This window comes from Camelus bactrianus, chromosome 25 (genome assembly GCF_048773025.1).
Source record: "Camelus bactrianus isolate YW-2024 breed Bactrian camel chromosome 25, ASM4877302v1, whole genome shotgun sequence".
Classification (NCBI taxonomy): domain Eukaryota; kingdom Metazoa; phylum Chordata; class Mammalia; order Artiodactyla; family Camelidae; genus Camelus; species Camelus bactrianus.
In genome coordinates this window covers 23,316,848-23,337,094 of record NC_133563.1, presented here as the reverse complement: position 1 = coordinate 23,337,094, position 20,247 = coordinate 23,316,848, and the positions used below count along the sequence as shown (strand labels likewise).

General features: G+C 40.9%; 1 protein-coding gene across 3 annotated transcripts in view; it reads right to left on the bottom strand.

The window, feature by feature from the left end:
- The window catches only part of COL14A1 (collagen type XIV alpha 1 chain), a 184,362-nt gene that overhangs the window by 32,078 nt on the left and 132,037 nt on the right, over window positions 1-20,247 (bottom strand). For all 3 annotated transcript variants that reach the window (XM_074352994.1, XM_074352992.1, XM_074352993.1), the window contains exons 38-42: window positions 17,914-18,009; window positions 16,707-16,760; window positions 16,262-16,315; window positions 4,033-4,086; window positions 3,466-3,537 (exon numbers count right to left, since the gene is read on the bottom strand). In XM_074352994.1, coding sequence (XP_074209095.1) covers window positions 3,466-3,537; window positions 4,033-4,086; window positions 16,262-16,315; window positions 16,707-16,760; window positions 17,914-18,009 — 330 coding nt within the window. The remainder of the gene's footprint in view (window positions 1-3,465; window positions 3,538-4,032; window positions 4,087-16,261; window positions 16,316-16,706; window positions 16,761-17,913; window positions 18,010-20,247) is intronic.

The window sequence follows — 20,247 nt, the reverse complement described above, 5'->3', positions numbered from 1 at the left end:
ACTAGAAAGATCTTCTGGCGGCTGGAGAATGGATCAGACCAGAGCTGGAGCAGAGGCAAGGGGGCCAATTAGAGTTTCTCATGACAGTCTTGGGGAGAGATACAAGGCTTGAAATAAAGCTGTGACAGTGGAGATGGAGCTTGAGACAGTGTTGAAAAGTATTACAATGTACAAAAGACAGGGCTTTCTGTTTTACTCTAATTCCCATCTAAAGGACGCCATCTTCCTGTCTTTGTAGGTGGAAATTACACCCATCTTCCAAGATCACATTAAAACGCTGCCTCCTTCAGGACCTGTTCTCCCTGCTGCCCTAATTCAGGGGCGGGATCCCCTTCCCTGCGTCTCTGTCCCTGTCTGTTCATCAATGGAACTTTCATAGCCACCTCGTTGTCTTTCCTTTAAGGCAGTTTTCACTTTCTGCCTTTTATGAGACCTACATATATAACAAAATCATCCTTCTCTCTAGATTTTCCACTAATGTGCAGAAATATCTTGGTCATCTTCTCCCCTCGGGACCCCTCTCCCTCATGTCTCTTGTACAAATTGTGGCTACTCAGTAAATATTTTTAAATGCATTCATTAGGAAACTGACAGTCTGAGAGGCTAGATAAATTGCTTACGTGATGCGGCTCACACAGCTAGTCAAGTTCGTGTGAGGGCCATACCTAGGATCCAGGTACCCAACTTCTAATGCAGTGCTCTTTAAATGATGTAGCACCGGACCTGTCTATCTATACTGATCTCAAGCTAAGTGCATGGCCCCTTCTCCATATACTTGCTCACCATGTACTCTCCTGCAGGGGGCGCACCATATTTTAGCTTATGCTTAAGCCTCAGGTAGGAATTCTGACCACAATAGCAGTAATGCATGTTCTGCCCCGGGAAGTCGGCAGCTGAAGGCAGGTTGCCGGAAAGCAATCGTTTTCCTGGCACCAACTCGAGGAAACACACAGCTATTTTCAGCAGGGCAGTGTGTCTTTCTTGGTCTCTCTCCCTCCTGCCTTCCTAGACAGACATCCATGGGAAATCAATCAAGGCCTTCACACCATGACACGAGCCTGCTTCACTAGGCTCGCCAACCTGGAAGCCAGCAGGCACAAGGCTGCTCACGGCCCAGAGCACAGGGAACAGCCTGGGCTGGGCAGCTCAGAGAACAACTGGCTTTTGAGAAGCTATCCAGCGCCTATAGACGAGTGGTTTCCGTCTCCACCACCAAGAGCCCTTTTCTGTTGATTTATGACAATTGAAGATAATATTATTAAGAAGTGTTTTATTTCCAGGAAAAAAAAAGATTGCTATTTCTGTACGCCCCACATTTCAAGTCTGTTCCACAGCTGAGAAAGCCCAGGTGCAGAAGCAGGTCCTACTTACCTAACATATTCCACGTCTCACTCTACCCCTCCCGCACCCCACTGTCCTCTCCCAAGCACCCCCACCCCCACTCTTCTTTCCCATCCTATCCCCTTCCTCTGGGATCAGAATCCCCAGCCCGGGTTAAGGGAAACTGCACAAATACATTTGTGTATTGTCTAACCACATTAAACTAGTTGTTTTGGTTTTTTGTTTCACTTCAGGATACCTCAAAGCCTTTGATATCCTAAAATTTCTCATGACTTTCGAAGAAACAGAATTAGTATGTACTGTCTCTGAGACTTCTTTACCCAGAAGCCCTTGCTCCCCAAGCCCTGCTGACATATTCTGGAACTCTTGCTCCCAGGAGCACATTTTGGGAAGCAGACGAGATAATGAAAGAAGATGTGTGAGGATAAAGCAGTCAGATTTTCTTCTGTGACCTAATACTAGCCTGATTCGAGAAGAGGAGATCTAAAAGTGTTTTCAACAATGACAATGTAACTGCATTCTAGTTGGCATAAGTCTATGGCTTTGTAAAATGACTGCAAAGAAGAGCGTTTATTTGGGTGTGCAAATTAGGATGTGTTTGCTAAAATCTGGAGGCATTTTTAGGTTCATGTCTTGTGTTTGTGTGCCTGAGTATAAGTCATGTGAATCACAACCTAGAATAGGACCCTGAGGACAAAATTATTTTATTGAAATGAGTTTCAAGAAAAGAGTCACATGACTATCTGAGTACCTGGGGGAGAGGGAGAGAGCTGTCTTTCTGAATGAGAACCAGTGTTTCTGTTATGTCTTATTCATCGTGGTAGGCAGACACCCCCTCTCCCCCACCCTGCCAAAGTGTCTATGCCCTAATCCCCAGAATTTGTGAATATATTATCTTATGTGGCAACAGGGACTCTGAGAATGTGATTTAGTTACCTAGGGAGAGTAGGTTACCTAGGGAGATTATCTAGGATGATCTGAGTGGCCCAAAGGTCATCACATAGGTCATTAAAAGCAAAGAAACAAAAAAATAATAAAAATAAAAGCAAAGAACCTTTTTGTGCTGTGTTCAGATGGAGATATGATTATTAGAGAGATGCCATGTTGCTGGTGTTGAAGATGGAAGTGGGCCACAAACCAAGGAAATGTGGGAAGTCTTTGGAAGCTGAAAAAAGGCCCTGGATATCTCTAGAAAGGAAATGCTGACATCTTGATTCTAATCCAGTGAGAATCTCAGGTTTCTGACCTACAGAACTATCAGATAATAAACTGCTGTTGTTTAAGCCACTGAGATAGTGGTAATTTGTTACAGCAGCAACAGAAATCTAAACTCTCCTGCCCTCACCCTTCAGATTTCACTGTTCCATGAATTCTTAGCATATCTGCAATGTATATATATTTACATGTCTTAATTGTTTCAGTTTATGGATGCAGATTTGGTACATCACAGACAACATCAGAATGCTGACTACTCCTTACCCCTGGACAGAGCAACTTGCAAGCCACAGAAGATGTCAAATGTGGCTTCGAAGGCTGTAATGAAACTATCATTTTACAGGTAAGAAAATAGGCCCATTTCTTTCTTGCCGATCCTACCCTACCCGACCTCCTCCACTGATCACGTGTAATGACCAACCTAAGGGATCAGACGGACAAAAATGGGAGGTAATTAATTCCATTCACTGGGCTTTCATTTACACCCTGTTCCCTTGTGTGTGAGTGTATGTTGTAATGGTGAATTCTGTCTTTCTTGTAGAACTTAGAAAAGAAAAATCTATCCAGAGACAGGTCTAATTAACAGATAGCATTGTACCCAATCCCTGTAAAGATGGCACCGAGTTTACTTAGCCAAAAGCAGAGTCACAAACAATGTAAAAATATATATAAACAGAAGCATTGCTGCAGATCATCCCCTGTTGGGAACCCTTTGTCCTTAGCCATGACATACGCACAGTCTGATCTTAATCTTTTATCTTAGAAGCTTCTCTGTTTTCCTTCATGGATTCCCAGAGTCCAATACTGAAAATACATTTTTGAGCAACAGAGATGCTGTAAATTTAAGCACATAATAAACCAAAGGGATGAGCTGGCAACCATCCCGACTGGCTACTGCCACATACTCACAGGTGGTCCGAGGGCGCCTTGGGGTCCCATGCTCCCTGTGATCCCTGGGACTCCAGGGGCTCCAGGAATGCCCTAAGAGACAGGAAAATGGAGCAAAGATGAAGACTCACACACTCTCATTGGAAGCAGCCAGCTCTCAGGAAGGAGCAACAAACACATACAGTTAACCCTCCCCTGCCCCACCCCACCCCATCCTCCAACAAAGACTCCAGGACTCACTGCTCATTCCTGTTTCCGACTACCAAAAAGGCAAGGAAGACATTTTTCTTTGGAAAAGTCTCCACTCTATCAGTTAGATGTAGTTCTTTCAAATTCAAGCCTTATCTGTGTCTAACAAAAACTAAATCAATGCCAGCAACCTTATGGCAAAATGGCTCAGAGATAGAATAATCAAGCCGCATGGATGCATGACTTTTAAAGGATGTCTTAGGCAGAGCTTTGTACCAAGGGATGGTTGTTACACCACAGCAAAGATGGCTGCCAAGACGAAAGGTCTGGGAGAAGAAAATCTCTCAAAAGACCTGAATTCCTTTAAAACACATCCCAGTAGTTCCTGGAAACACTTACAATTGGCCCTGGTGGTCCTGGAGGGCCAGAGGATCCATCCTTTCCAGGAAAGCCCTGGGGGAGGAAAAACACAGTGTGTCAGCCATGCAGTTGCTTTACATGGCGTTCAGAAAAGGTGCACCTAATCCCACTTAATATTTCAGGGGGCAAGTCCTGTCATTTGCTCTGGACTTCCAAGGATTCACTGCTTTTAAACCCTTCATGGGAATTGTTCTTGGCAAAGGCGTTTGTGTCTGTTGGCTCTATGAAATTGTCCAGTGCAAGAATTTTAGGTGTAAGAAATGTCACTTACAAACTTAAACAGGGATTTGTTTCCAGAAAGTGTTGGGGGGGGGATTGTTTGTTTTTTGTTTTTATTAAACTAAGCATAACAAATGAGAAGACAGATCAATTTTGGTCATCATTAATGACCAGACAAAAAAAGAAGAATTAGTGTCTTTCAGGACCTAAGAGATTTCGGGGCAGGGAATCCCTATCACAGGAATGTGTATTGCCAGTTGGGAAGACTATATACAGTATCTGCAGCTGTTCAGGGGCTGCCTGCGGGTGACTCTGAGGGGCTTCCTGCTGCAGTAATTCAGCTTTGGTTGCTGGGCAGGTTTGCTGAATGTGTGGCATCACCAGTACATGTTTGCGGTCCAGTCCACGTTGGAAGAGTTTAAGGCAGAAAACAAATGAGGTTCTTTATTAAAAAATCTTTCTAAATTATTGAGTGTGTGTATGTGTGTGTGTTATTTTTATGTGAATGTTAAAAAAAAATAGAGCCACAGGAATGACTTACTCTTAAATGGTTACAGTTCTTAATTGTGGATGCTGGTCTTTCCAAGGCGGATAAAAACGTAAGAGAGGATTTTCAATCTGAATTTTATAAGTTCATAAAATTTTGTTCAAAACATCACCTTCTACTACATGGAGAAATGGACTTTTCACCCTGGGATTTGTCTCTTACTAGAATAATCCATTCTCCTCTCAAACCAACTCAAACCAACATCCCCCGACTTCCTCGCAGCCTCTCTCAATTCCCTTTCTGAAATTCATGCCACTTTTCCAGTGAGCTGTCTTTTCCAATTATCTTCCTTACGAAAATCCATCTTCCTAGGGGTCCCCACCCACATTCACATCCTCTCTCCTCAACTCAAGGTATCAGATAAAAGAGAGTAAAGATGAGGCTGGACAAAAGGATATGGTGTGTGAGTTGGGAGAAAAGGAATGAAATGAAGGGTGCCCTGAAGCAGAGGCAGGGTAGGTGTGTAGAAAACGCACTGATCAGCAAGGCCCTTCCATCACACTCTCACCTCAAATACTCGCTAGTCTAAACCAGATAAGGCAGAGGATTCTAGAACTCAGCAGTATTCATGGTTCTCCTTTTCTGTCCGGGCATATGGTGAGGTTGCATTTTCCAGCCTCTTGTTCCAGCAGTTTTGCTGGAGCCACAGGGCTGAGTTCCGGCCAGTGGAAAGGGGCCAGTTCCCGTTCTAGCTCATAGAAACTCCCTGTGGATAATTCTCCATCTTCTTTTTTCCTTCTGGAACAACTTTAGGACCCATGTGTTGAAGATCAAATTATCTCAAGATGGAAAGACCTCGAGTCTTTAAATGACTACATGGAGCAGAGACTAGATCTCCCCGTCCCAACTCCTCTGCCCATCCTGATGATGGCACTGGGCTGTGAACAAACAACAGACTTTTAAATTTAATTTAATTTAATTTTGCTTCATTTATTATTTTTTTTTTATTGCTTTAAACCACTGAGAGTTTAGGGTTGTTTGTTATAGCAGTTATCCTACACTAATACACAAGCCAATGTCACTGCTACTTCCGTTCTTTCATTTCAGTTATTCAGTTAACAATATTAAGTCAGAAAGCTGCAGTGATAGGCCCTGATACAGACTAAGTTACACACACACAGACACACACACACACCCTTCCTTGGATTTGCTAACTAAACAACAGGACTGAATACTGACATGACATAGGTTGAAAGAGACAATTTTACATGGAGTTTAAATATAGCATATCCAGAAAGAGGGCATAAAAAATCAGAATATGTCAGAGAAAAACTGAATCTTAGAACTCGTCCAGTCCAACACTCTCATATTATAAGTAGGAAAACTCGGGACCAGGAGCAGTTAGGAGACCTTACCATGAAAAAAATAAAAAATTTAAAAAAAATGATTATTATTTCCTAGATGAAGTCACATAAGAAAAAAATGAACTCTGAGCACATATTGAATAATTTAAGAAGATATTTTAAAAAGGACATCTTTTGCTTCCTGCCTTAAAACTCTTCCAGCACTGGCTGGGGCCAAACACACACTTACACATGTGGGTAAGCCCACATGTGACACATGGTCAACACAACTGCCCAGCAGCTGAAACTGAAGCATTGCTGCAGGAATTATTCCCTAACTCTTCCAGGCTGTGTCAGAGAGAGAAAAAAAAAATCTCAAAAAACAAGCAAGGGCAATTTTATTCACAGAAGGAGGCAAACCATGGCATATTTTCTTAAAAGATAACTGCATCATTCCAAGGAAGACCTGCAGGAAATAACATGTTGACGGCCTCCCTCCCAGTCGTGTGGAAGGAGTTTAAAAAGCAATGATCTGGCAGTGCTCTCCTGCATGCTGGCACCGTAAGGATACCCCTGAGAACGATTTACAGACACCACGTGTGTACTGTCTGGAAGGGAAGAGGATGTTCTAATATAGGAGCTCAATTTGGCCGAGAGGCTATTGCTTCAGTGTGATGATCAGATCACAAGAGGAGACTAGATGTTTATCTGCTCTGTATTCTTCCACCTGAAGAGCATCCTCAGAAGCTGAAGTTTCTTTCTTTCTTTCTTTTTTTTGAGGGCAGAAATTATGTTTTATTCGCTGTTCCATTCCTAATACCTTCGTAGTACATGCTGGGCACAAAATAGGTACTAATAAAACGTTTACTGCAAATAAAATTGAGGTTCCTAGAAGAAGTGCTCGGATTATCGTGTTGAAACAAATGCATATGAATTGCAGATATAATTAGTCTGGAAAGGTGTTGGGGAGGGGGGAATGCCAGTGTCGCCCCTCCTTGCTCTGGAACCCTTCCTAAGCGTAGAGGAAAGGCATCAGGAGTTATCTACTCAGAAGCTGTAATTTCATTTCAGTGAAAATCTTAAGGGAGGTTTCCTAGAAGCAGATGGGGATGTTGTGCCTTTGATTTATAGGTGTGTTCTTGGGAGAAACCTTTTAGCTAGTGAAGGAGGCAGAAGAAAGCAGGCCAAGAGGTTAGGTTAGAATTGGATTGAGCTAAAGTCTGGCCTCAGTCTGATCCCATGGGGAGCCCTGGAGTCTGAGTTACACCTCAGAGTTGATCCAGGGCAAGGTTTTATACATCCACATCAGTTGGTCATTGACTGGGGCCTAGGCGGCATTTCCAAGGGTATTTCTCTGTGGAAGAGGTAATTGTGAATTGTGAGCAGTCAAACCCATAGCAGCTGGGGGATGGAATACACCTGCCAGGTAAAGGGAATCTGACCAGGGCACCAGTAGCATCCATTCCAATGCATTTTACTTTATTTAGGACTTTCTTTCATGGATTGTCATGAAAAATTGCACATTTTAGATATAGTAGTTCAAGAACAAAGGCATTCTTAAGGATACTATGAGATACCTGTTTCCTTCGTTCCAAATTAAAATTTACTTGCTATACCTTGTTATTGACTAAAAGGATGCTAGGCTTAACATCATTTTTAGAAACATAATCAAGGCCCTTCTTTCCCCAAATTTCTTCTTAACCCTAAAAAATCAAAAAGCTCACATCATAGAAATAGTTTTATTTTTTAACTTTTGAATTCCGCTTTAAGTTTACCTTTGAAAGATTTTTTTTTCAACTTGTAAGCCTCCCATTTGTCACATTCTTGAAAAAATATTTGCAGAACTACGACGTGCTGGGCATTCTGCTAGGTTTTGGATCGACAATGATGAACAAGACAGTTTCTTCTCAAGGAGGCTACGGCTTTGAGAAAAGTCAACAATTGAAAGAAAATGATAATGTGCTGTGATGATGGACTAGAGGGTCCAAGGGGACCTGTAGGAAGAGCACCTAGTCCAGGCGTGGGGGGTCCAGGGAGGGTGTCGCAGGAGAGGGGTGTTTAAGTCAAGGGCCCCAGGATGGCTGGGACATTGCATTCCTCTCCCTGCTCCAGTTCCCCTGTGGCAGCTGCATCACAGCCCATTCTCACATGCCAGTCAAGTCTTAGGCAGGGAGGGACCAAGTCCAGTCCCTTTCCTCACCTCTTCATCTCAGGGTGAGGAGCAATGGCAGCTTTTTACATCAAAGCAATAAACTTGGTGAAAAGAAAAACTAAATCAAATGCCTGCATTTTACAAGGCAAAAGAATTGGCAAATTCTAGTTTTGTGATTCAGCTTAACTTTAATCAAAGCTCACTTAACAGCTAAAAATGTGTTTGTAAATGAATATATGTATATATACATATGCAAAAAGAGTAAGTGTATACGTATGCATGACTGGGACATATGCTGTACATCAGAAATTGACACATTGTAACTGACTCTACTTCAATTAAAAAAAAATTTGTACTTCCTGAAACATTTCTAGATCTACAAATTTTCCATTTCATATCAGGGAGCCAATCTCAACAGATGTATGTTTGTGGATTACACACCTTCATAAAAAAGCAGAAACTCTTAATTAAGCAGTGAAGAATCAACAGAAGATTAAATAATAAGCATAATGTAAGAATTCACTTAAACCAACACATATTTTTTAAAGTGCATAAAAACAGCCACCAACAAACAATGATGTTTTATAACATGAGTATTTTTCCTTTTTGAGATTCCTACCTCAAAATATTAACATGCACCCACAATCCACATTAAAAATAATTTCTGCTATAAAAACTTCAAAGGATTTTTTATAATTTGTTTTGAAAACATTTGGCTCTGAGCAACTTACTAAGTTATGGTTGGCTATGATTTATCAGCAAAAGGAAATCCATCCCAAAATACGTTTTCAAAATTACTGATATTTGAATAAATACTAAATTTAACTATGGCTGAAATTAGCAAAATGTAACATTTTATAGACATTTTAACTAATTTACTAATTTCCATTTTTCAGTTTTCTTTTCCATACCCTAGAGAAAACATATATGCTTTTTTCAGGTGGAAAGCATTTTTTGTAGGCTCTTAAAAAGTTTGTGGTTTCAAGGGACTGTGTCTATGGCATCTAAAGGATGAAATGGATGTGCCCACAGAGTGTGTTGTAACTAAAATTAAAGTCAGCAGCTAGAATATTTATGTTTATGTAGCTATCAGAAAAAAAGCAGTCAGAGCCAGTGACTTGGTTATGGTATTTCCCATCCATGCCTTCTTTGAAGTCAGCAATGGTGGATCATGGACACTTACCCCTAGGATTCTGGAACACAGCCAATTGTAAATTAATGTCCTTTGACCAGCTCTACACTCTCAGGCACAGTGGGATCTGTAAGTAGCTGGCACCTGGTGAGCTTGTTGGAACAGACCAAACTCAAGCATCAAGGACTAAATACACACTTGAAGACGCTCCCGCTGCACAATTTCAGCCCTGTGGCATGGCTCTGGACTGCTGAGGGCAACAGCAAGGGACCTGCGTGGCAGTCGGCCATAAGAAACAAGGCTGCTACTTGCAGCAAAGGATTAAGACCAACCACCAGATTAAGAGGCCAAGCAACAAAAAGCCACAGACTCTGGAAACACTGGCCCAGGTTAGAGATCCAAGGTCAGTCCTTATGTGTGATACCATGTTGAGTCACAATGGGGAATTTTCACTCACACACATAATATGTATGCGTGTATACATGTGTATATGTAAACATATGTATATATTTTTGCATATGCTCACATGCACTATTTTTAAATGCACACATATAACACATATAATCTAAATGTATATATAGAAATAGAAACGTGTATATTTTTAGTAACTGCAATGGTGACTTGAGTGAATTAAAACAACAGCAATATTCTAAGAAATTACTTTGACATGCAAAGGGCTTAACATAATGCACTATCCAGGGGCTCCAAAACCTAGCTGATTATTAGAATCATCAAGCTTTTTAAAACTGGACATTCCTAAACCACATCCAAGACCTTTTGTATCAGAATCCCTCAGGTTGAAGTCCAGGAATCCATGTATTTAAAAAAAAAAAAAAAAGCAGAACACAAAATAACAACTTGATGACTCAAGTTGTGCAGCTGCTGGTTTACAAACATTAAAATGTCTGGCCTGACCCCAAAGGACAGTGTTAGAATCTTAGTGCAAGACAGGTATCATTTGTACCCTGTGCCCCAAGAGAAGCTTCTTTAAAGCCAGTAATGACATGAAATTTATTCCCTGAGTAACGGTTCTCTCCTCAGATGGGCCACCATCCACGTAAAGGTGAAAAGTAATTAAAGAAACATATTCAAATGTGTAAACTATTAGCTTCTACTTCATCAAGAAAGTAACTCACACTGGGTTCCTTTTGCCCCCAAAATGCTGGGTGAGATACCTTCAGGGACGGAGTCTGGCTTATCAATGTCTCTCCTGGAAGAACTGCCCGCATTAATAAAATCTCACTTTAACTTTTAACATAAGTTTGTGGAAAGAAAGAGTGCTATGCTGGAGCTTGAGAGATGGATTGTAATCCTGGCTCCAGCGCTTACGTGCTGTGTGGCATTGTTACTTCAACTTCCTGAGCTTCAGATTCTGTATCTGTAAAGTGGGGTAAGAGCGCCTAGCGTTCGCGCTTACTCTGAGGATTAGAGAACATAAGATTTGTAAAGCACTGAATTTAGTCAATAATCTGTGATAGTGCCTGCTGCTATTTTTATTAAAATAATCTGCCAAGTCCCCATTGCATAAACTATCATCTCTGTGGTTGACTGTGAGAATGTTTTCCTGGAGTTTTATAAAAACCCGTCTAGACCTATGAAAAAGAAAGTCCAATCATTGTCTCCATGAGCTTTGTGATGGTTTTTTACATTTCCTCTTCTAAAGGAGGAAGAAACTCTAGGGGATAATTATCATGAATCTTAATATTTAACAAAATATTCCTTAGATGAATCTCTCATCGCTGCTTGGCATTTGGGACAGAAATTAAATCCAGATCGTTGACTCAGGTTCAATTTCTTGAGTAGATTTTGAGTCCAACTCACTTTGATGAAGTGGGACATTCATCACAAATATGGCCTTTGTGTACATCAAACCCACATAAAAAGGAAACGTGTTCCAAGCATCCTTTCAAGGGGGAGTCCAAGAAAATTAAACAGCGACAACAAACTACTTACTTTTTCTTTAGACTTTTTCCCTAGTTCATTAAACTCTTCTAAGGCACCTTAATAATTTCAAGGACAGGCATTGTAAAATCGTGGACTGTCCTGACTCATTAGGTTTACACTGAAAATAGTGAATACTTTTATCAGCTAAAATTGAATTTTTATATAGAAATTCCTTATATAAATTAATTCCCACAATAGCTCTATGGAGCTGAATATTATTTTTTCCACTTCACAGATGAGGAAAGTGAGGCTTGGAAATTCTAAGTAACTGGCTCAAAGTCATATGGTTCAGGTTCAATCTCAGGCCTGGCTAACGGTCCAAGCCTATGATATTCACCACCGGGCCATCCTGCTTCTCAAAACCACACACGTTCAGCAGAATTCATATGCAGAAATTTTTTAAAACAGCATTTCATCTTTTCCAGATGAAAAAGGAAGGCTGTGGCTATGACATGAGGACAGGAGATGTAGGGAGCAGTTACTTGGGGGAAAGGAAGCGTCCCAAATCCAATTTACTTGGAATTTTAAAACTAATACCCTTGGTACCAGGGACGAATTACTATCTTCCAGGTGCCATAAAATATGTATCTCCTGGTCACTTTTATTTCTTCTCTCTCTGGTTTTTTATAAAACCGTATTGGGAATTAGAAAATAAAAATACTCTCTAAAGTTTCTATTTGGAGTGTCTTGACAGAAAGCTGGTGGTCTCAGACATAGGTGAGCCTCAGAACTAGCAAAGAGGTGGTTTTTCCTTTCCTTGTTTTTCAGTTCTTTCTTTCACTTCTTGTACTTATCGTCCATGTCTCTCCTTTTCTTCCTGATTTCTCTAAGGACCACCTGGATGTCTAGGGTGGGGGTTGAGAGATCCACCCTCCATCAGAGGAGCCCAAAGATCACAGGGTGGACCCTGGGTTTACAGACATCAAGAAAAGAAGAGGAAGGGGGCAAAAGGGACATGGCAAGATTGACAATGGAAAAGAAAGACAAGACAAGGATGCTGTTGGTTGGAACGGCTCAGAATGAAAACTGATGCCTGGATGCACCGAGCTATTAAATCTGCACTTGGACTGATGCTTTGCATAGTGTGGTCCTGCGTTGTGCTCTGTTGGCTTCCCAGCTAGAGCCTGAGACTGGTTCAATGAACAAGTCCAACTTTTGCTGGACTTGCTTATGGCCTGACGCCCAGGGTGGAATACGAACTGCCTACAAATCAAAGATTCCCTTCAGGAAAAGCCAGAATAAGCTAGGAACATTAGGAAACATGTTTCCTGTTTAAAGAGGAGATGCTTAATCATGATTCTCTGCTAAATTCTCCCTTCTTGCAGACTAAATGAAGGGGTCACACTGGCACTGGTTCCAGGTAAGAGGTGCTAACTTTGCCCTAAGCTAATAGCCAAGGTGATGGTTCTAGCTTTGGGCTGTGAATTCTTAACTGTTGATAAGAAAAGACAAAGATTAAAAAGAAAGAATGACCAGTAAGGAACAGCCCACCACTCCTATAGCACAGCTCACTCACCTGCCCTCTGCGACTCTCCAAGGAGCTAGAAGCACTGACTGGACATCATCACACATACTTAACCCAACTTCCTCCTTCTTTGCCTTGAGTTTGCCTTTACTCACTCAGGATCAGGGTAACAGTGAGTGATTTCAGTGCTTGGAGTAAAGAAAAGGCAAGAGAACTCTGCCTTCCTGATTGCCTGGACAGCTAAGCCCAAATGGGCAATTTCCCGGCTCAGGCATTTCAGCAGCAAGTCTCGTCATCCAGTGTGTTCGCCCTCAGTCTGTCCTGTGCCACAGTTGTTACTGCCATTGTCATTGTCATCATTATTTTCTCTCTGAATGCAACTTTGCCTCTTAGGATGGCCTAAGGCAGAACAGGAATCATCTTAATTGTTTGTCCTCAGTACTGTTTCAGCAAGGCCTCTCTCCCACTACCTCACCAGAGAGGCCTGGCCCTCAAGAAAGGCGGTCCATGTCTTCGATCTTTTCCTACCACCATGAAAGTTGGTCCCTGACCTCCAACTGTATAATCCTGCCAAGTAACTATCTAATTGTCTTAGGTCTTTTAGTTTCATTAAGCCCCCAGATACTTGACTAAACAGATCAGAGCCACTTAAATAACTCTGTTTTCACCCATCTTTCCTCCCTTCTTGACTGATGAAGACCCATTGGTTTTCCTGGCCCAGAAAAGAGTCATGCCCTTGACTCTACTTCATCCTTCTGCGTCCTCCAGGTAGACGGTGCACAAATTGCCTGCCTTAGCTGCTGAAGGTCTCTCCTCTTCTGGACCCTTCCCCTCTGGAGGTAGTAATGGACAACTCTCTCCAGGCTGAGCATAGTACGTGACACATGGATGTTCTCAACTAAGATATGTGCTCAACTAATATCTGATTAAATAAGATATCAAAAAATATAGATGCAATCCCTCCCCCAAGCAGGGCAGCCATGTTATGCAATTCCAGGGGGCACCACTATATTTTAGTCTGCATGAATGGCACCCACTAGAGTTGTACACTGGAATAGTATTGCCCTCATATATCTTTTCTAAAACAACTGTCACAGGATTTGCACAATTCTTTTACATGGCCCTATAAAGAATGAATATCCTCTCATAGACACAGTATCAATCTTATGTGTACCTGGAAAAGCGGGTGGGAAGGGATAAATTTGGGAGTTTGAGATTTGCAAATGTTAACTACTATATATAAAAATAGACTAAAAAGACAAGTTTTATTCTGTATAGCCCAGGGAACAATATTCAGTATCTAGTAATAACCTTTAATGAAAAAGAATATGAAAAGGAATATATGTTTGTATGTGCATGACTGGGATATTGTGCTGGACACCAGAAACTGACACATTGTAACTGACTGTACTTCAATTAAAAAATAAAAAATAAATAAATAATGAGTATCCTCTGGAAACCAGTTATAAAAAGTAATTCCATTCCCATCCAAGAATTTTTCAAAGTAGGATTAGAGATACTTGAAAGTTTTACCTCCAAACTGAGAGAGAAAGGGAAATAAAATCCATGTACAGGTATCTCAACACTTTACTACAGCTCTAAGACTTTTTATCCTATAGAAGAAGCCATGTTTGGAAGAATGACAAAATATTTATAAAAAGTTTATGTTGGTATATTGGTTTTTAAAGAATTCCAAACCCACACAATCTAGACATTAATCCAGTATGTTTGATTTGGGAGGTCTTTGCCCAGACTAGACTCTATGCATAGACAAATGAAGTAAATTCACTGAACCAAATCTTTAGAATTGCTGTTTTCAGAGATTCAGGAATTATGAAGGAATCTAGGTGTGTAACCACACAGGATCTAAGCCTAAGCCCTTTGCCAAAACACATAAATACTTTCAGACGCTCCTTCTACATGTACAAGAAACATACGTAAGTCTAACTGTTGGAGAATGCCTCCTTTAGATACACTTACCTGGACATGCTTTACAGACTGAATAATTCCACTTGATGGATGGATAGAGACTAAACTGAGATTAAGTAAATAAAAGTTTGATGTAAAACCAAAAAGAAAAACCCAACAAAAAACAAAACCTAACATGGAAGAAATTTAAGTCTCCACACCTACACTTCTATGGAAAAAATAATTTCCTTATTCTTGAGCAGTATTGCTAAAGGTAGCCTTGTTTGAGTAGAGATGTATGTTTTCCAGCCAATCATTTACTAACCTAATAGGTTAGCTGTCCCCCAAAATACCAGTGAATGTCACCAAATATGTAGTCTTTCACTGGATTGGATCTAAGTGGTTGCCACCGCATATAATTCAGTCTTGAGAGAAACTGTAGCTGCCCACATGTCTACACTGGTGACCATTAAAGGAAGATCAGCCTCTCTCTCTTGATGAAAATGTAATGGCTTCCTATTGCCTATCTGTGAAAGCTCAAAATCCTGGGTCTGAAAAAAGAACAGATGATTTAAGTGGATTTGTGTTTAGCTCTTCAGCTTCATCTCTCTTGACAATCGCTCCACACCTAGGTGTGTGCAGACATGTGCACACTCACATACACACACACTCACACTGCACATTGCACTCTAATCTCCAGTCATATTAAACCATGGGCAGTAGTGGAAATGGCCCACCTTCTCTCCAACTCCACCTCTTTGTCTATGCCATTCTCTCTACTTGCAATAGCTTTCCTTTGCTCATGTATCTGGCTAATTTCCCTCAACTGAGACTCAGCCTACATTGTGCCTCTTTTGGGAAGCTTTCCCTGACCCTTCAAGTCTGGCTTAATTATCTATTCTTCATGCTCCCATAGGGCTCTGTAAATACTCCAATTATAGCGTATGTTACAGTTTCTTATTTGATTCTATTTCCTCCCAATAAGCGATAAACTCTTCGAGTACAAGAATTTCAAACCTGGCTCAGTGAAGATGTGTTGACTAAACAAATACTAGATGTTAACTCAGCCCTCCACCATTCTTATACTTTCTTTTACCACTGTCCACTTGAATGGATTCAATGAACTGATAACTAACAAATGTTAAACATATGGGGAATACTGCAGATGGTCATAATTTAATTTCAATTCATATGATTTTTGATTTCCTTTAGGTTTGTGACTTGAGAATTTGAAACAACTGGAAAATCTGTTAGACCAGTACACAGAATTCAGTGCAAAGAGTACTCAGGTTATAGGAACGTTCAGAAAGAGGTATGGCTAATTTGGGCAGGTATGATGAAAGTTTCTAGGTTTGAAGGAAAGTAATGGGCATGGAAGACATCAGAAAAGGGAAAGAGATGTAGAATAGGTAGAATGTAGATCGATGAAAGGAAAGATAGAGGAAAAAGAAAAAAACCTGATTTGACTTCCTTGCATAGAAACTTGCCAGTGGCAAAGAGTGACTTTCTGTGAAATCTACTATGTTAGTTTAACAAGCAACCTTGGGCATGTCCTTACCCTCTGGCCTGGTGAGCCATCACGTCCTGGTGAACCAACACTTCCCGGGATACCCTAGAGAGAGCAAGGACAGGAAGAGTCAGAATCGTGGAAATCAGTTACCCTCTCACCCAGCTTCCCTGAAATAGATCAAGGCCTCCAAACAAAGCTGAGAGCATAAAGGTGAGGTCTTCGTGATGGAGAATTCAGAACCCAGAAGTTACTCACAGGCAAGAAATGTTCCCCACCAGGGCTCACCCTGGGGAGCATCAGTAGGCCCCTCTGACAACGGGGCTTCAGGTAAATGAATACAGGGTAATGGTCCTCAGTATAGAAACCACTCATTGCCAAGACCACAGCTGACTTCAGGAGCTACAGCCTTATTTTCCCCTGGCAAAGCTCTAGAGCTGAGAGCAATAGACTAAAAAAACAAAAAACAAAAAAACAAACAAAAAAAAACTAATACCTGTGGGCCAGGAGGACCGGTTTCTCCTTTCTCTCCTTTTTCACCTGACATTCCCTGAATATCCAAAAAGACGTGAGGTTAAGTTCACAGAGGTAAATTCTCAGCCTTTTCTTTCTCCCCACTGACTCTTAACGTTTGCAATATTAAATTGCTTTCACATTAACATCCAAATACAACATACTTCACTTCTCACATAAGCTACACCACTTATGTAAGCATTCTTACAGAGCTAAATGTTTGTGTATCAGAATAGTTTAAACACAGAATAGCCAGTCTGATAGGGCTCAGCACACACTGTAAATATACGACAGGATCCTTGACCATTTCAGTATTATTTATAGTTTAGATTTTAAAGCTCATATCTACATAGATTTTTCTTTTGTTTTGACTAGAAATTTATAAGAATGGAACAGCAAACAGAGTACCTGGTGGGGACAAAGACCACCAGTACTCGGTAGTAGCAGCAGTAATCATACACACTGGCAGTGGGCAATGCTTTCTAAAATGTGAAAAGAGCTCTGGAAAGGAAGACTTCTTAGCCACAGAGACCCAACCATAGGCACAGAAAGTTTGCTCAAAAAGGTGCTGAAAAGCATCAGGCTTCAAATACCAATTACAGAGGCTGGTTTTGTTCCTTAAATCTAGATCCTTCCAGGAAGATTAATGAAAATCAGCGAGTGGAATTAAATTTGTTTTCAAGGTACAGACAGCTTATACAAAGAAAGGCAGCTGTAGAGAGTGTATTGTCTATGATCTAAAACTCATACTTGGGGCATCACGCTTTGATGCTTGTTGAGCTAAAGATCATACATCAGTGACTTCCGTGAATCTATCTCCACAATTACTACAAATACAAAATGAATAACTTAAATTTGCACAATATTTGTTACTTTCTAGACTGTATCACACACACTAAGGACTCGTCAAACGAGAAAAAGGGCCATGCATGTCAAGACCCGATTTCTTTTCTATAGTGGATACACCTACTCCCCAGGCACGTATCGATTTGTAAGAGGGCCCCTTCACTGAACAAAAAATTGGCCAAAGAATGAACTCTCCATCGTTATTTTCATTTCTCAATTCTTGTTTTTAGGGGCTGGTAGAGACTAAAGATCATTATTAAGGCTCAGAAGACAAAAGTTCATTCTTTATAACTTATGGAAAAGTGGTTACAGTAAAATCCATCTGACTGTTCACACAAACTCACAGGCATTCCTTGAATGGACAGACCACTTGGTCCTTGGGGTCCAGGGGGACCCTGCGGTCCTGGAGGGCCTGTTTCACCCCGAGGGCCATCTGGTCCCTGGAAGACAAGAGAGGAAAGTCACCCCAGAGGTAAGTGAAACCCTCTGGTGCCCAGAAATATCTGCTACCCAGATATTTCTGCTCAGGGCATTTATAATTTATTTCATTAAATAATTTTTCCTAAGACATAAAACACTCATAGAATAACAAGACAACAAGCCTCAGATGATTCACACCCCCCAGTCAAAGTGTCATCAGGAAGCCAAAAGAGTAAACACACAGGACCTACTGCAACTTTATTTATTTATGTATTTTTTGCCTCCATACATAAGAACACTGTGCCAATTATGTGAGTAACTAGACCCCCCACACTCCACAACAGATCCAAAAGATGTAAGCGATATAAGACCACCCTCTTGGTCTGTGAAGGTTCACCGTACCCAGCTGAACCACATTCTCTCCACCTTCACTACTGTAAACACTCCATCTCTGAGACAGTCCCCTGCATTTATTGAGGACGTTGCACCTAACCTCTGTTTTCTTCCTCATCATGAACCTGCCATCACCTATACCTCTTCCGTGTCCACTGAATAATCTGCCCTAGGCGCAACGTTGTGTGATTTCCTTTCTTCTCAGGATCAGACATTCCTTTCACTTTAGCAACTCTGACACTTCTACAGTTTGGAATTTGTTGTAATTTGCCAAAACGACACCACCTCTATGATCTTAGACCCCGTAAACCTACTGATCCTCAACTTCATCTTCACGTTCTCTCATTCTGTGACTCCAACAAAAGCTAGTCTTTTATAAATTATGATTCCCAACACCTGGGAATAATCTTAAATGTGAGATCGATGAATCCATTACTCCGGACAAGCAATACAGAAGAAGAGAAAAATGGCGTAAAGTGGGGTAAATATGGGTGCAGCCGGAGACTTGTTCAGTTTTAGGTGTGTGAGCATAACCCTGTGGGGACATCTAGTTGTTCAAGGGTCAAGAGAGATCTGAGCTGCGGTGGATTTGGGGGTAGTTGAAGATAAGTTTCTGGGTGAGAATCTCTAAGGAGATTGCTGATAGAGTGAAAGAGGAAATGGATAAAGATGAGATGACAACCAGGTAGAAGGGAGACAACGAGAAGCCTGGGAAAGAATCTTAAACGAAAAAGACTGAAAATCAAGAGGAGAATAAAGATGGATGGGTGGAGTGGTGCAGGAAAGGCCAGAAGAGGGGGAAATTTCAAATAGAGAGGTGTCCGGTCATGCCAAATGCTGCAGAAATCCCAAGATAAGAATGAAACTACAGCCCATGAATTTGGTAACAAGGAAGACTGGTGACTTTAATGAGAGCAATTTTACAGGACTCCTAGGGATACAGAAATCATGTGGGTTAAGAGTGTATGTAAATGGAATTAATCACTCCTTTCCTGCTTGCTTCTTTCACTTGGCAGAGAGTTTCTGAGGTTCATCCCACGTTGTTGTATGTTTCAGTAGTAAGTCCCTTTTGATTGCTGAGGAGTATTCCATCGCATGGATGGACAGAAAATTGTTCATTCACCTTCTGATGATGGACATTCAAACTGTTTCCAGTTTTTTGCTACTGTGAATAAAGGTGCTATAAAAAGTTTATGGACCCCCCCAAAAAGAACTATGTTGGAGGTGAGGATGCAGAAGCACTGAATGAAAACATTTTTACAAGAAACATGGTATTAGAGGAGGGTAGAGGTAGCTAGGTTTTTAAAAATATGATGGAACAGACATGGAGGTGATTTATGAATATTATTTATTCTTTGTAATAGTTGAATAATATTATTTGCATTTTATTAAGGAATTGAAAATGGAGTAGAAGGACAGAAGGTAGGTAGTCCCATTTTATTTGTATGAGACAAAAATGAGCAGAAAAGACCAGAGACAGGGCTGCTTTGAGCTTCTACTTTCTTATGATCTTTTTGCTGCAGTTGAAATATAGAGCCATGAAATAAAAAATATTACATATCGGGGCTTTCCATACGGAAGGTTTAGTTTATCTGTTCCTACTCTGTCCACATTGATGGACAAAGGAGCATCCTTTTTCCAACAAGACTTTTTCCTTAAACCACTACATACTTGCATCCATGATTCATCAAAATTATTACACAGAAATAATCACATCAGTAGTGGTCCTGTGGGATTGTTAGAGGAAAGGGGTAAATCTTGAGATCATCAAATATCTATGAACCCCTAACATGTCTTCATGTTCAGAATCATCATCCAGTAAGAACACTAGAAACACAATGGGATCACGGTGTTTGAGGTGCCGA